At 30.6% G+C, this 13,697-nt stretch overlaps 2 protein-coding genes across 2 annotated transcripts; both read right to left on the reverse strand.

Annotated features, from left to right (window-relative positions):
• Positions 1–553: 553 nt before the first annotated feature.
• Positions 554–2,930, reverse strand: LOC109798882 (uncharacterized). Its single transcript, XM_020359310.3, has 2 exons — positions 2,313–2,930; positions 554–1,983 (listed from the first exon to the last, which is right to left on the reverse strand). Exons 1-2 carry the CDS (start codon positions 2,511–2,513, stop codon positions 694–696), a joined length of 1,491 nt encoding a protein of 496 aa, XP_020214899.1. The 5' UTR covers positions 2,514–2,930; the 3' UTR covers positions 554–693.
• A 3,577-nt stretch (positions 2,931–6,507) lies between these two features.
• On the reverse strand, positions 6,508–11,733 carry LOC109798471 (beta-glucuronosyltransferase GlcAT14B). Its single transcript, XM_020358782.3, has 4 exons — positions 10,145–11,733; positions 7,707–7,782; positions 7,465–7,580; positions 6,508–7,289 (listed from the first exon to the last, which is right to left on the reverse strand). The coding sequence occupies exons 1-4, from the start codon at positions 10,740–10,742 to the stop codon at positions 6,781–6,783; spliced, it is 1,299 nt and encodes a 432-aa protein (XP_020214371.1). The 5' UTR covers positions 10,743–11,733; the 3' UTR covers positions 6,508–6,780.
• Positions 11,734–13,697: the final 1,964 nt, after the last annotated feature.

The following is a 13,697-nucleotide window of genomic DNA, read 5'->3' on the forward strand; positions in this document are numbered from 1 at the left end:
CTTCCGATACATTTTCAAGCATTTACTTTTATTGACACACTACTGAAGGAAGTTATATTATGTTCTTGCCTTGTGAATACTTGAATGATCCTAATACCAAGGTCAAAAAAGAGAAAGTATCCATTTTCTTTGACGCTAAATAATTCTCTCAATAATGTTTTGTTTTGTGTACAACTATGTTGGAAGTTGCAACTAAAAAACAAAGTCTATCAATAAAACTTTGTTTTGTGCAACTAGATTGGAAGTTGTAACTAAAAAAAACCTATTTCAAGTTGCAACTAAAAAAACAATGTCTATCAATAAAAACTTTGTTTTGTGCACAACTAGATTGGAAGTTGTAACTAAAAAAAATAATCCTATTTCAATTTGTCGTTGTAGTAATTTGAGCAAAGTAGTCATTTTTTCAAATGCGCAGATCTTATTCAGAGAATAAAGATTTTGTATTTTGAATTTGATTTATCTATGTTGAATCTGTGGAGGGTGACTCTACGATGTTGTCTGTTTAGTGTTGAAATTGAATGTTACAAAATTTTAATAGTTAAGAAAATTGGTCTAAATGTAAATTAAAATGTCTGTCATAATATTAGTAAAATTAAAAAAAACTCTCAACTTTACCCACATTTTCCTCCTAATTGAAACATAAGCAACTAATTTGAAATATTTATAAGCACACCAAAGTCCACATCCACTTCACTACTCTAGCATGGATGATTCATCTTTCTCTTCTCTGTATTCACCCTTCTCATCCTCAGATTCAGATTCCTTTAAGAAATCATCATCATGGCCATTGTCAGTCGCATCTTTCTCCTGTGTTTGTACATCCTCTAATTCTTTTAGCTCTTCAGGTAACACCTTGGATTTTGTTAGTCCTGCATTCTTGTTAGCTTTGTTGATATGCTTCTTGCTCCAGTTTTGTTGGATAATACTCTTTTCATTCTCTTCCGACTGTCTCATTTCATCCAGTTTCTGTTTCTCTGGGTATATGTTAGTTCCACTATTTGTCACCCACTGATTTGTATCATTCACCTTCATGTCATTGACATCTTTGTTTTCAGGCTTTAGCAATTTGGCTTGTGGCTTGCCTTTTCTTGGGTTATCATTGTCCCTCTCCTCATCTTTTCTTGCAAAACTTTCCTCATCAGAAACTTTTCCAACTCTTCTACCTTTCAACTCATCTTTGTTAACCTTTCTATTGTTCATGAGGTTATCAAAAACTCCATTGTTCTCCATCAAACTATTTTTCACAATGCCTCTCCGATTCCCCTTTTTTCTGCTTGCACGGCCATGTTTCTTCTTCATCCCAGTAGATTGTTTCACCTTAACATCCTGACCTTCACCTTCTGTACTATTCTCTACTTGTGCTGCATTCTCTTCTCTTATTGTTTTCTTTTCTCTTTCATCCACCACTTCAGCATCATCAATATCTTTTGCCCTGACACCACCTTCGTCTTGAGGATCTTCATTTGTCTTTCCTACCTCCCTATTAGTCCGAATTTCATCTTTTATCTCAGTTCCAACATCCCCATCTTTAAAATCGGTTAATTCACTTTTACTTGCATCCTCATCGTCTTCACCCTCATATTTGAAAGAGTCATCTTTGTCACTTTCATCTTGTGCTGTCATTGTTTCATTTGCTCTCTGGCTTTCAGGAAAGATGGTTTGATTATCATTAACAGGGATTTCAAAGCTGCGCTTCAAGTCCTTTATCTCTTCTTCCTTATGCTCAAGATTCTCCCTTAATGCTACTATTTCAGAGCCTCCTTCTCGCACATTGCGTTCCTTTTCTTGCATCAATCTCAGCTCATTCTGCTGCTCCTCAAATGCTGATTCCATCAGTTTCTGCTCATCTTTCAGTGAATTCAGGGTGGATTGCATCTCCACAACTGTTCTACCTAGCTCCATCTTCTTACTTCTCAGGGCGTAGATCTTCCCCTTCATCTCTTCGTTCTTCCCTCTCAACTCTTTGCTGCGATCTCTTTCCTTCTACATTATTAAGGTAACATAAATACAGTCACTTATGCTCTAATCAATCTACTTTAATACCAAACTAGCATTTTGCACTATTGAATCAAAAGAATATTGAAAATACAGAACATCTTCATCATATTATTTCATCCTACCAAGAAACTTTTGGTAATGCACCCCAAAACAAATCATCAAGAGAATTTGTGTGACTGTTTATTGCATGATACAGGATAAGACTGTGTGTGTGTTCTTAGGATGCTTTATTTGTTTATTGCATGTATCTCCTTACTGTCGTGATAGTGAATAACAGGTAAAAGTAAGAAAGAGAAACCAAGAGAGAGGGTGACCTGCAGGAGAAGCTGAAGGGCAAGAATCTGGTGGTCTTTCTCCTTGACAATAAGGGCATAGATGCGTCTCTCTCTTAGCTTATGAAGCACCATAACCCCAAGCAGTGCCACCCCAAATGTGATCAGCAATATCAACGCATAAGGCCTTCCTCTGTGACTCCCTCCACTGCTATGTAAATGCAACCCCTTGTTGTAAGCCATCTCTCTCTTCCTCAGTGCTGATGAATGATGATCAACAATATATATTCAACAACACTACCAAATATAAATGTATTCTTTGTTTTTCTGTGTCCTTGGAAAGGAACAGAGAAGAATCTTCTGGGGCCTCTCTCTCTCTCTCTCTTCCTGAAGAGTTAAGAGTTAAGATTTTGGGTTGCTTGTCATGCAAAAAGAAGGACCCACCTACTCATATATGCGATTGCGGAGTTCACAAAGTGGAGTGTGCATGAAAATTGTGTCAGTGGAGTTCATTCTGGGACAGCCACTTTCTGTTTCCCATGCTCCTCTTATTTTTACCATAACACCCTCTTCTATAAAATATACTATTTAAAAAAATTAGTTTAGGACAACTCATACAATATTTATTTCAATATTAATATTTTTTTTACAGTACATTAGTATTAATTTGTTATTAACTCAGTTTAAATTTATTTTTTCATATTATGCAGTTGAAAGTGTGTCCATCATTTAAATTATAGATATGATTCTTTGCAATCAGTTACCTAATGACGGATCCAATGAGTTACTTCCAGTGAAAGAAATTAAGGTCGCGGTGCACGTGCTGTGAAATGGGATGAATGGGTATGCGTGTACATCTATTTACTTATTTTTAATTTAAAAGGTATTTTCATTTGTAAGTTACTAATTGACATTAATTATTAAAATTTAAAATCCCTTTCAATTGTTGTGTGGCTGTAACATGTTGTTTTTATGAGAAATTAGGCTATATAAAAAATAATTTTACATGAGATTATTAATTTTTATAGTAATTATCTTAAAAGGGATATCAATATTTTTATATAGCTTATAAACTTTTATAGCATGTTGGGGAGTATTAATTTAGAGAAGTAATTTCTTTTTCTTAATAAAAAATATTTTATTGTAGAAAATTCTTTGTATTTATTTTTATATTTAAAAAATAAGGTGTTTACACTCATCTATTCCCCTAAATAATAAATGTGAACAGGCTGTATGACTTATAAGTCTTGAGTATAAACGGATACTAATAATAATATGTTTTTATTGGGAAGTGTTGGTTGAGTGTATACGTTAAGCCATGCTATTCTGTGAAGTCTTTTTTTTTTTTTTTCTTCTTCTTTCGTGAATGCCACATTTGTTTTGAGTTGTTGCCTACTTGGCTACTTGCATTCATTAAATTATAATTTTGATCTAGACTCATTTTAATTTTTTATCTTTTAAAATATTTATTATAATTTTTTATTTCTTAAATTTAGATTAATTTAATTTATTTAAAATAATAATTATTTTTAATTTTGAGACATATTTTAGATTATTTTTTAAATAATTTAAGACTTGAAATTAGTCTCATTAAATTCATTTATATGAAAATTGTTGAACACAATTAAAATTTAAATAAAAAATTATAAATATGTTAAAGAATTACATAAAAATAAATCCAAAAAATATTAAAGATTCAAAAACTATAATTTATATTATTTTAGTTTTTTATTGAATATTTTTCATACGATTTTTATTATGTTATAGTTCTTATAGATTTAAACGTCAATTGAATTTTATAATTTTTATATAATTAAATCTATTATTATAAGTTTTCATCTCAAATTGATTGAAAGTTAATTCAAAATTGTGCGGTAAAATTAAAAATCATTGTTGTTTTAAAGAGAAAATTTTATTCAAATATAAAAAATAAAAGACTAAAATAAACATATTAATATATAAAGGACTAAAATAAATCTAAAAAATAAAATAAAGGATTAAAAATGTAATTTAGGTTAACAAAATTTATGTGAACATTAATTTCATTTTTTTTCCTAATTGTTATAGCTGCTTCATTAATATTATTTTTTTTTTGACAAATCGAACATTTTAAAAATAGAAGAACCATCTATAAAAAAAATAGAAAGATTAAATTGAATAATAATCGATAAATAATTTAGGAAAAAAAGTACTTAACTTTCTTAAATTTCATCATTTTTACAAATAAACACTACAAATTTTAAGTTTATTTTAATTGATCCTTAAAATTTGTCTTGTTACAAATGGATCATTGGTTGCAATTTTATCTTTTATTAATTCCTTTTTTCTTTTTAAAAGTCTCTTATATTACACTGAGATTAAATTATTAAGATAAAAAAAATATCAATCATTTATTTATTTTAAATCATATTTATTTATTAATTTTTTGGGACATACATATTAGTTTTATTTTCATATATATTAAAATACCATATAATTTAGAAGAAGAAAAAGTCAAATAAAGACTTCTTTTTATTATTTTTATCATTATTTTTTATTTTTTCTAAACACGTATTTGTGTTATATTTTGAAGAAAAAAAACTAACTGTAACATAAAAAGAAAAGGATTAATAAATAACTAATATTTAAGATAAATAATTTAACTCTAAATTTTTTGATACGAAAACTTAATAAAAATAATAAATTATTAAATGTTAAAATCAATTTAGAATGAAATTAAATTTGAGGTGTTTATTTGTAATAAAAAAATAGAGTAAAATTTAAGGACTAAGTGAAAAAAAATTAAAGTTCATGATATCTATTTAATTAGATAAAAATTAAGGATTGATTAGGATAAAATAAAAATTTATAGTATCTAATTGTAAAAAAAAGTAAAGTTTAAGATGGTTGATTACTCTTTTTTCAATAATATATACTTAAAGGGAAATATTTAAATAAGTATTTTATTTATCTTAAATTTATTTTAGATTAAATTAAACCAATAAAAAAATGAAAAATCCTTAGTTTTTTCTTTCTTTCAGCTATTGAACTTATTCAAATAAAATCCAAATTTTAAAGCAATGATTAAAATTGAAAGAAAAAAAATCGTGAAAACAAACTTAATAAATTCAACAGGATGACATAACAATTGAGTACTTGAAAATCAAAAAATTGATCACAAATGATCGATTAATTCAATAAAAAAAAGATATGCAAGTAAAAGAAAATTTAAATTTATTTAAAATAATAATAAATTTGTTAGTTAAATTATTATTCAATTAGGTCTTTTTCTTTTTTAAAATGATCAATTAATTTAATTCTTCTATTTTTAAAATTAACTATATTTCATCTGATTTTTAAAATGTTAGCTTATTTTCCTAAAAAGAATGGTTAATCATTTTAATTACTTGTACGCGTACTATGTACATTTATTTACACATGTCAGTAATTCACCACCTGATTTCAGCAGGCCCCACACTAAACTATTTTGGTACCTACACTTTGACTTTTGATATTGATACCTATCTGAAGAGATATGTTAACGGTGTCGGTGGGTGTTCTGCAAGAAGCATTATTCTTCCCCTAACAATCACTGCAAAACTTTCCTAGGTGCTTTGTTTCCTGTTATTTGTGTACAAAACTTACATCTTATTATTCTTTACTTTTTTCTACAGATTTTTATATCTTTCTCAGAAGACATCTTAATTTATGAGGGAAAAACAATAGTTGAGTCAAAACTTTTGAGGTTAATGCACATGTAATAAAGTTGACAGGAGCAAAAAATTCAAAAAGATAAAAAGTACTTTATCCTAGTCCTAATGCATCCAACGGTGGACCATACCTGATGACTAATGAGCAAAGAATCCATGTGAAGCCGTGAAGGACATGTGCCCTTGAATTTGAATTAAAGGCATGTCCCTTGAGCTGTGCCCTATCATGTTCATGGTTGTACAGCAGCACTAGAATTGCAAGCATGGTTAGTGCTAGGGGTAGCCAACATTACAAACATGTAAAATTCAGTTCTCAGCATGACAGCATGACAGGAGTGTGTTTAACATTTTGCATTGAATAGTAATTATATGGACAAAATAGTATTTTAAACGAGACAATTCCCACCTCAAACCTAGCTTAAGTCTAAATCCAAATTTTGGGATATACAACTGCATTTCTAACTTGATCTAAACAACGGAACACATGTTTAATATTGAATTGAATAAAGTGCATGTAATGCCTGACTAAATATTTATCCATAAGAAAATAGAAAACCAACCAAAGTCCACTATGAAATTTAATTGCCTTTTGTAACTCAACAAAAAGTGTTGTAATTGCATGAATGGTTGGCCGGAACTGCAACCAAAAGTGTGTTTAGACCGAAACAAGCACCAAAACTGCTGGTGTGAGTGCTTGTTGATTGTTAATATGAACCTATATTGAACACAAAATTCTGACCTTTTACATCAGATATATATCATCTATAACCACACCTATGTACACTTGACATCATTCATCCTATTTGAAGGGTACCTCTTTGTCACAAACACTGCTTGTTTAGAGATTCTTTAGATAACAGAACCTGAATCAGCTCATGTAGCCTCTCAGCACCAGGCCCTGGCCTAAACATTGTATCATTGCCACGAACAGAACAAGGGTCAGCCCCACCATCTGAGGTCCCAACACACCATGCCCCAGGTGAAAATCTATGTGTGCGCCCCAGAAGTTCTTTGTCAATCTTGTCTAGCACTGGATCATTCTTCGCAAACTTGCGCGCAAAAGGCGCCTTGCTTTTAACCATTTTATCGAAGTCCTTCATAGTTAAAGAGATGGGATGCTGCTTTGGGGGAGTGTCCCAAGCAATGTAGTGAAGATCATGGCTTATTGCAGTGTGACGGAATTCTTCATTGTTACAAATGACAGTGTGAAAATATCCCTCTGGTGAGGAGATGAAATTTGTATAGTACATTAGCATAGTCCGCGGAAAGTTATCCCATCCCCATATACAGTACTCCACAAAGGACCGAGTCAGTACAACCCAAGCTGAACCTGTTTACATGGCATAGACAAAAATATAGGGATCTACCATGTTGATTGCCTATGTAATACCAAAAAATATGTAATCATGCTAGCTAGCTAGATATTCTACAATCTTAAAATGCTAAGTTTAAAATTTGCAATAGAAAAAAAAATTACAAATGTATGTAAATAGATATAGAAATACCAGTAAACAGTTTAAAGGATGTGGGAAGTGTTCTACGTTGAGTAGTCAATGCTAAATCAGATTTCTTTGATAAGTAAAGGGCAGGATCAATAATGATGGGTCTTGCTCTTTGGTTCCTGCATATAAGCAGTAGCACAAGGAAATCTCAATCAACTGATATAGTAAACAAGGGGCGACATGCAGAAAGAGGGGAATATAATTTAAAGACAATTTTAAGATGAGTAACAGTACAATTCACTTACAGTTTCCAACCAGCAATGCGTGTATGTTCAATGAAATTGAGATTTCTTGACAGGTTTGAGAAGACGTGAAGCAAATCTGCAATAGCGGGAAAGAAATATCAGATGACTACACAAAGCATCTAGTAGGTTCAAGGAGTAAATGTCGTACATGTTTGAGTTGATAGTTGATACATATACACAATTCAACCAAACTCAGACTAAGCAGCAGAAAATGAGCTGTATGAATCTTGATTTATGCCAAATAATAGAATCAGTATATTAGCACCAAAGAAGATGCTGGAACCAGAAGACCCAAATTATTGACTACAAAATGCCCTCCAGAATTTTTTTATACAATTATGCAGGTACTATAATCTTTATTTTGCCTTTTTGAATTTTGTATTTGACCACCACTCAAAACAAGTTTAGAGTCTTTTTGAGTAAACTTCTCTAGAAACATTTATAGGAGAAGAAAACAGAAAGAAATGACAAAACAAACTTCTCTACAAGCTAAAATTAGCTTACACATGAACTAATTTGTAAAAGTTTTCTCATGTTAACTTTTCAAAAAAAAAAAAAAAAAACATATGAATATGCTAATTTTAGTTTATAACGAAGTTTATTTCATTCTTTTTCTTCCTATTTTTTTTCCTATAAGTGTTTATGAAGAAATTTATCCAAGCAACCCATTAGACTTGTTGAATGAATTTAATTCATCTACTTCAGAGGGAGTTGTCTTGAATGTTTTACACTTTTGTCCAGCTCATACTTCAATATCATTTCCAGCAGTACAGTTGCTCTTGTCATGCAAAGAATAAGCCTAATTGTACTATAATCCATGTCCCGCATATATTCATAATTTAAGTTGTTGTTTCTTCAGCAACTACTTAGATTAGAAAAAACTTCCTCTGAAGTTTGTCTCTTAAATGAGCAAAGGTAATCAGTAATCAACCTTAATTTTAGAGGATTACGACCACAATGCACTTTAAATTAATTCCACAGAGCAGAGGATATACCTTGGCTCACTTTAGAGACAAACTCACGAGGCAAATTCACTTAGATGAGTGCACAAATTTTGTGGGAAAGAAGATTCAGACCTTTCACAAAAACAATGACAATTTATGGAAAAGAAGCACCATTTAACATCTGCAGAAGTAATGAAGAGATTGGAAGGCCTTGTTCACCATATCTCTGCTAGAAGTTCTGGATTATGAATGTAATCCAGCAGATATCAACTAGAATGACCTTCATAATATCCAAACATATCTCTCAAAGTATATGCATAAAATGCATATGGAGGAGCTCCAGGAGAAATTGAAGGATGTAATGGTATTGGTGACAAGGCATACACCAAATCTTCAATTGTAAGACTTCAAAATTTGACATCAAGTGGGATAAACCTAGGTTGTTGTTGTTGTCATCTTACAAAGCTAGACAGAGTTAATTTATGGAAATTCAAATTGACATTCTTCACAATTGTTGGGGCCTAGGGCAACCACTTATCACTAGTAGCAATAACTTCAATATCAAAATAGCCTGAATGGTACTAAAGTAGAATTATAAATATTTACATTACTTTTAGACTATTACCATCAAAGAGGCTACATGAGCTAACTAATTACTGTCTTACTTCAGGAGCAATACTGATCCTTGAATTACTAAAAACAACTAAAGGCCTGTTTGTATTTCCATTGAGTTTCATTTGAACACAAAAGCTTTGTGAGATAGCTTTCCCGTTTAATAGAACATTGGAATTCAGGAAAGTGTTAAAACAAACACACTATAAGCTTTAGGCTATATAATGATTGTAATGGAAGATTGGAAAGAGAATTGCATCGAATTAGCGACACAATTAAACAGTAGAATTACAGAGGAAAAAAAAATGAGGCAATTGACAAATGAATTTATTTCATCAGTTCAAGTACAAATTTACCTGCTAGCATTTTACTATTGAACACGTGAATAAGAAAATGGAAGCAATAATTGTGTTTTAAGACTATGTAATGTAACCCGTTAATTTAATCATTAGTTATTTAAACAAACCTAAAGATGTTAAACAGAGATCCATACTGAAACATCAACAGTAATCACAAGATGGATAAAGATGAACTTTAATAATCGCTTTACTTTAATAATGGTTTTTGTCCTCAAAACAGAAGCGTAGTGCTCAAGGGAAATAGATCAACAATATGCTAAAAGCAAAAGGCAAAGTACACATGATGTAGCAGCTCAACTATTGTTTGCCATTCACCATACATCATCACAATACACCTGAATGCCATATGGTTTTCAAATTTTTAAAACCTCTGTGAAGCCGCATCATGTGTTCAAATCTAAAAGAAAGTTTGTAAAGGTTCACTGTATCCTTCCATGACCAAGAAGGCCACAGTTTATGCATGCAATTTGACAGGTATAATAACACATAGCATCAAGAAGCAGATAAAGGGTCATTTACTAACCATCCTGTGTCATAAGAGGATAATCTGAGGCACTGAGATTTATAAACCAATCCCACTCTGAACTTTCCTTCAATAATATTGCAATAGCTTGGAGGGTACAAGCAATCATCGTTGGACCCTTATAAGTTACCAAATTGGATTGAGACATAACACGCACATTTTCCACCTCACGAAATACTGGATCAGCTTTTACAGCATTTGCCAATTCCAACCTTTCCCGGGGCGGCGCCTCGAGATCTAAATGCAAGATGTACTGATTCCTTGGGTGGTACACTGCCTCTAATGTCCTCATCATCCTATGACTATCACCCTTGGTGCCCGAAATAAGGTATGCAAACCTTGGTGCCTCCATTTTCACCACACTAACATTAAAAGACCTTTCTATATCCGATTCCACAAAATATCCACTGGAATCCTCTGAACTCTTGAAGGAAATGATTTCAAAAGGTGGCTGCTCTCCCCCACCATCAGAACTAAGTACCCCAAGAATAGCCGTCAGAACCAGACTCATTGATATAATCAAACTAGCAAAAAAGGGGAGAATCCACTTCCTGTCACTAAACATCCTTCCTGAATGAGAGCCAACATTTTTCCTCATACTCTTGTGGCACAACACGAGTAAATCAAAATCAAACAATGGAACCCTTTCACTTCAAGGGCAAGAACCAAGATCTCTGTCTGTGTTCACCCAAAGCTGCAAGAACCCCACAATCTTTGCAAGATAAAAAGAGAGCAATGAAAAATACAATGATTCAGCAACAGAACCAAAGCCACCTTCCTAGCAACTATAGTTAGCATATAAGCAGAAAAGGGGGCATGTTTTCTGCAGGATAAAACATGGTTTTCAATCAAAGATGCTTATCTTAAATCGGCATCAATCCACACCCAATGCCAAAGATTTTGATTTGGGAGCTATATAAGTAACATATGAAATATGACAAATTGACAATGGTTTGGTTAGGGGAGTTGGGACCCACCTCTAGATAACAGGCTCAGATCTGATTACTCCCTCATCAGAAAGGAACAATTTTTAAGGCGCAAAAGGGGGAGGAAACTTCACAATAAGTCAATCTTCAGTCTCTTTACAAGTAACCTACCTATATTGAAAATTGTAGCTCAGAAGAAAAAAAATCCACTCCACAGATTTCACCTGTAGAGACTTAAATGCAACTTGTGCTTTTTCCCTTCTTTTACTTCTGTTCTGAAAACTGTAACCAAGCCAAGATCTATGCCCCTCCAAAATTAAATAAACAAATATAAGACCAATATGGGGAAGTGAACACACTTGAAAGCCAAGTTTTGGATAACTTAAGATTCAAGAGAGGGCTAGTTTAAAGAAACTGGTCCAAATCCAAACCAAGGAGAATAAGAGAGAGAGAAAGGGGATTCAACAAAGATTCAAAGTGATGGGAATTTTAGTAATGATGTGTATGAGTTTGAGGAGGAACAGGGTTTTCTAGAAAGGGTGGTGAGATTGTGTTGTACTTTTGTTGTTGTGGCCATTTCTCATTCTGGGTGGCCACAGATTCAGGTGTGGTGGCTTTGCTTTGCTTTTCTTTGTTAGTTGGCAAAATTTTCATTACTTAGTGATGTTAATCTGCGGATTTTAATATTCGTATTTGGTTTTGATAATATTAATAATTAATAATTAATAATTAATACTATAATAAACACACGCTTCCGTTTTAACGTTGGTGTTCTTTCCACGTTAGTTTCTTAAGGTGCTAGTTGTAACGACAACCTTCAATTTGGTGGCCTCCATTTTCAAACTGAGTTATTTCTTTCTCAACTCAAAGTCACTCCCTTTTCAATCCGAATCATCCTTGTGTTGGGCTGAGATCATATTAAAATTCACTTAGAAGAGAAAATTATTAATTTTCATGAAAAAGTGCACACACCTAAATAAAATAACATTTAATCGCATTTTTTTCTACAATTTCACCCAAAAAAAGAATTCACTAAATTTACCCTGAAGTTATAAAATGCGACGAATTTTATCTTAACGCGTTTAAATCACTACATTCAAGACAAATTTAGGATGATTATTCTTTTAAATCGTCAAAATCAAGATATTCTACGATATTTTATAAGTTCATTGAAAAAACTTGTGAGAAAAAATTCTTTAAATGCAAAATTTACGGAATACTATAAATTTTTAGTTAAAAATCCAAGTAGCTCAATAAAATAAGAGGTGGAAACTAATGTGATGGCAAGTTGAACTTTCATGTCTATTTCACTCTAGTCCTTTTATATTTAAGCCATATTTTATTTAATAAAAATAATATATATATATATATAGTTAATCATTCATACACCGCTCTTTTTATATTTAAGCCATATTTTATTTAATAAGAATAATATATATATATAGTTAATCATTCATACATTGTTTGTGTAAAGTTTTTTACACGAGTAATCAATCAAATCTTTTAAATTATTTTATTTTATTTTTATTTCATTAAATAAATAACTCACATGACACTATTAAAAGATATGATTGATTGTTAATGTAAAAAAATTTTACACTGGTAAATTATAGGTGATTAACTTTTATATATATATATATATATATATATATATATATATATATATATATAAATTATAAATTAAAATTGGTTTATATATAAGATTTAAATATGTTTGTAGTTTCTTAAGTTTAAGATAAAATTATTTTTAAGTTTTTAAGTTTAAGATAAATTTGACTTTAGTCTTTAAATTTAAAATTGATTTTTTTAGTTTTATAATTTTAAAAAAAATAAATTTTATACTATTTTTAAAAAAATTGTTAAATATTGTTACACAAAATATAATACTAAATCTCGTTGATAGTGCATAATTATGTTAATTTGTCATTTCAAATGTATTATTAGTAATTTGAGAAATTAAAACAAGATTTTTAAAAATTATAAGAAAAAAATAATTTCTTTTTTAAAAACACTTATTCAAAAATTGAATGAATTATGCTTATAATTATATACATTCAAATCAGTTTTCAGAAAAAGTTAAATAAAAAACTAATATGAATTAGTTTTAGTTTATAGATAAGTTAATTTTAACACCTAAGAAAAATTTAACTTGTTTTCTTTTCTTATTTTCTTTTTTATAAATATTATTGAAAAAAAATCAAACCTATCTGATTACGAGTTTATTGGCATTTTTTGTACATATTTTTTTACCTTTTTCTACGGTGTATTATCATTTGACCGAACTAATTCCTTTTGTGGAACCCTATCTAAAATTTACTGATAAATAGTATTTTCTATTTTTGTTTGGGTAAGAAAAATAAAAATTAAAAAAATTGTTTTTATAGGGGGAAAAGTGGAAAACGTTGAAACTTGAAGGGATAAGTTACAAGAAAAATATTTATGAATTAAAAATGGAAACAGTTATATTTATTATTGTTATATAAATATAAACATGAGAGCCTTTTTTAAGTTGAATTTATTATTATTATTGTTATACTTATTCATATGATGTTTGTGTTGATGAGGAAAAGCTTCATGCAGGAAATTGATCATTCCATCAGCCTTAGTTATAAACAAAGAATGGTGTT

This window comes from Cajanus cajan, chromosome 8 (assembly GCF_000230855.2).
Source record: "Cajanus cajan strain Asha chromosome 8, NIPB_CcT2T_4, whole genome shotgun sequence".
Taxonomy (NCBI): Eukaryota; Viridiplantae; Streptophyta; class Magnoliopsida; order Fabales; family Fabaceae; genus Cajanus; species Cajanus cajan.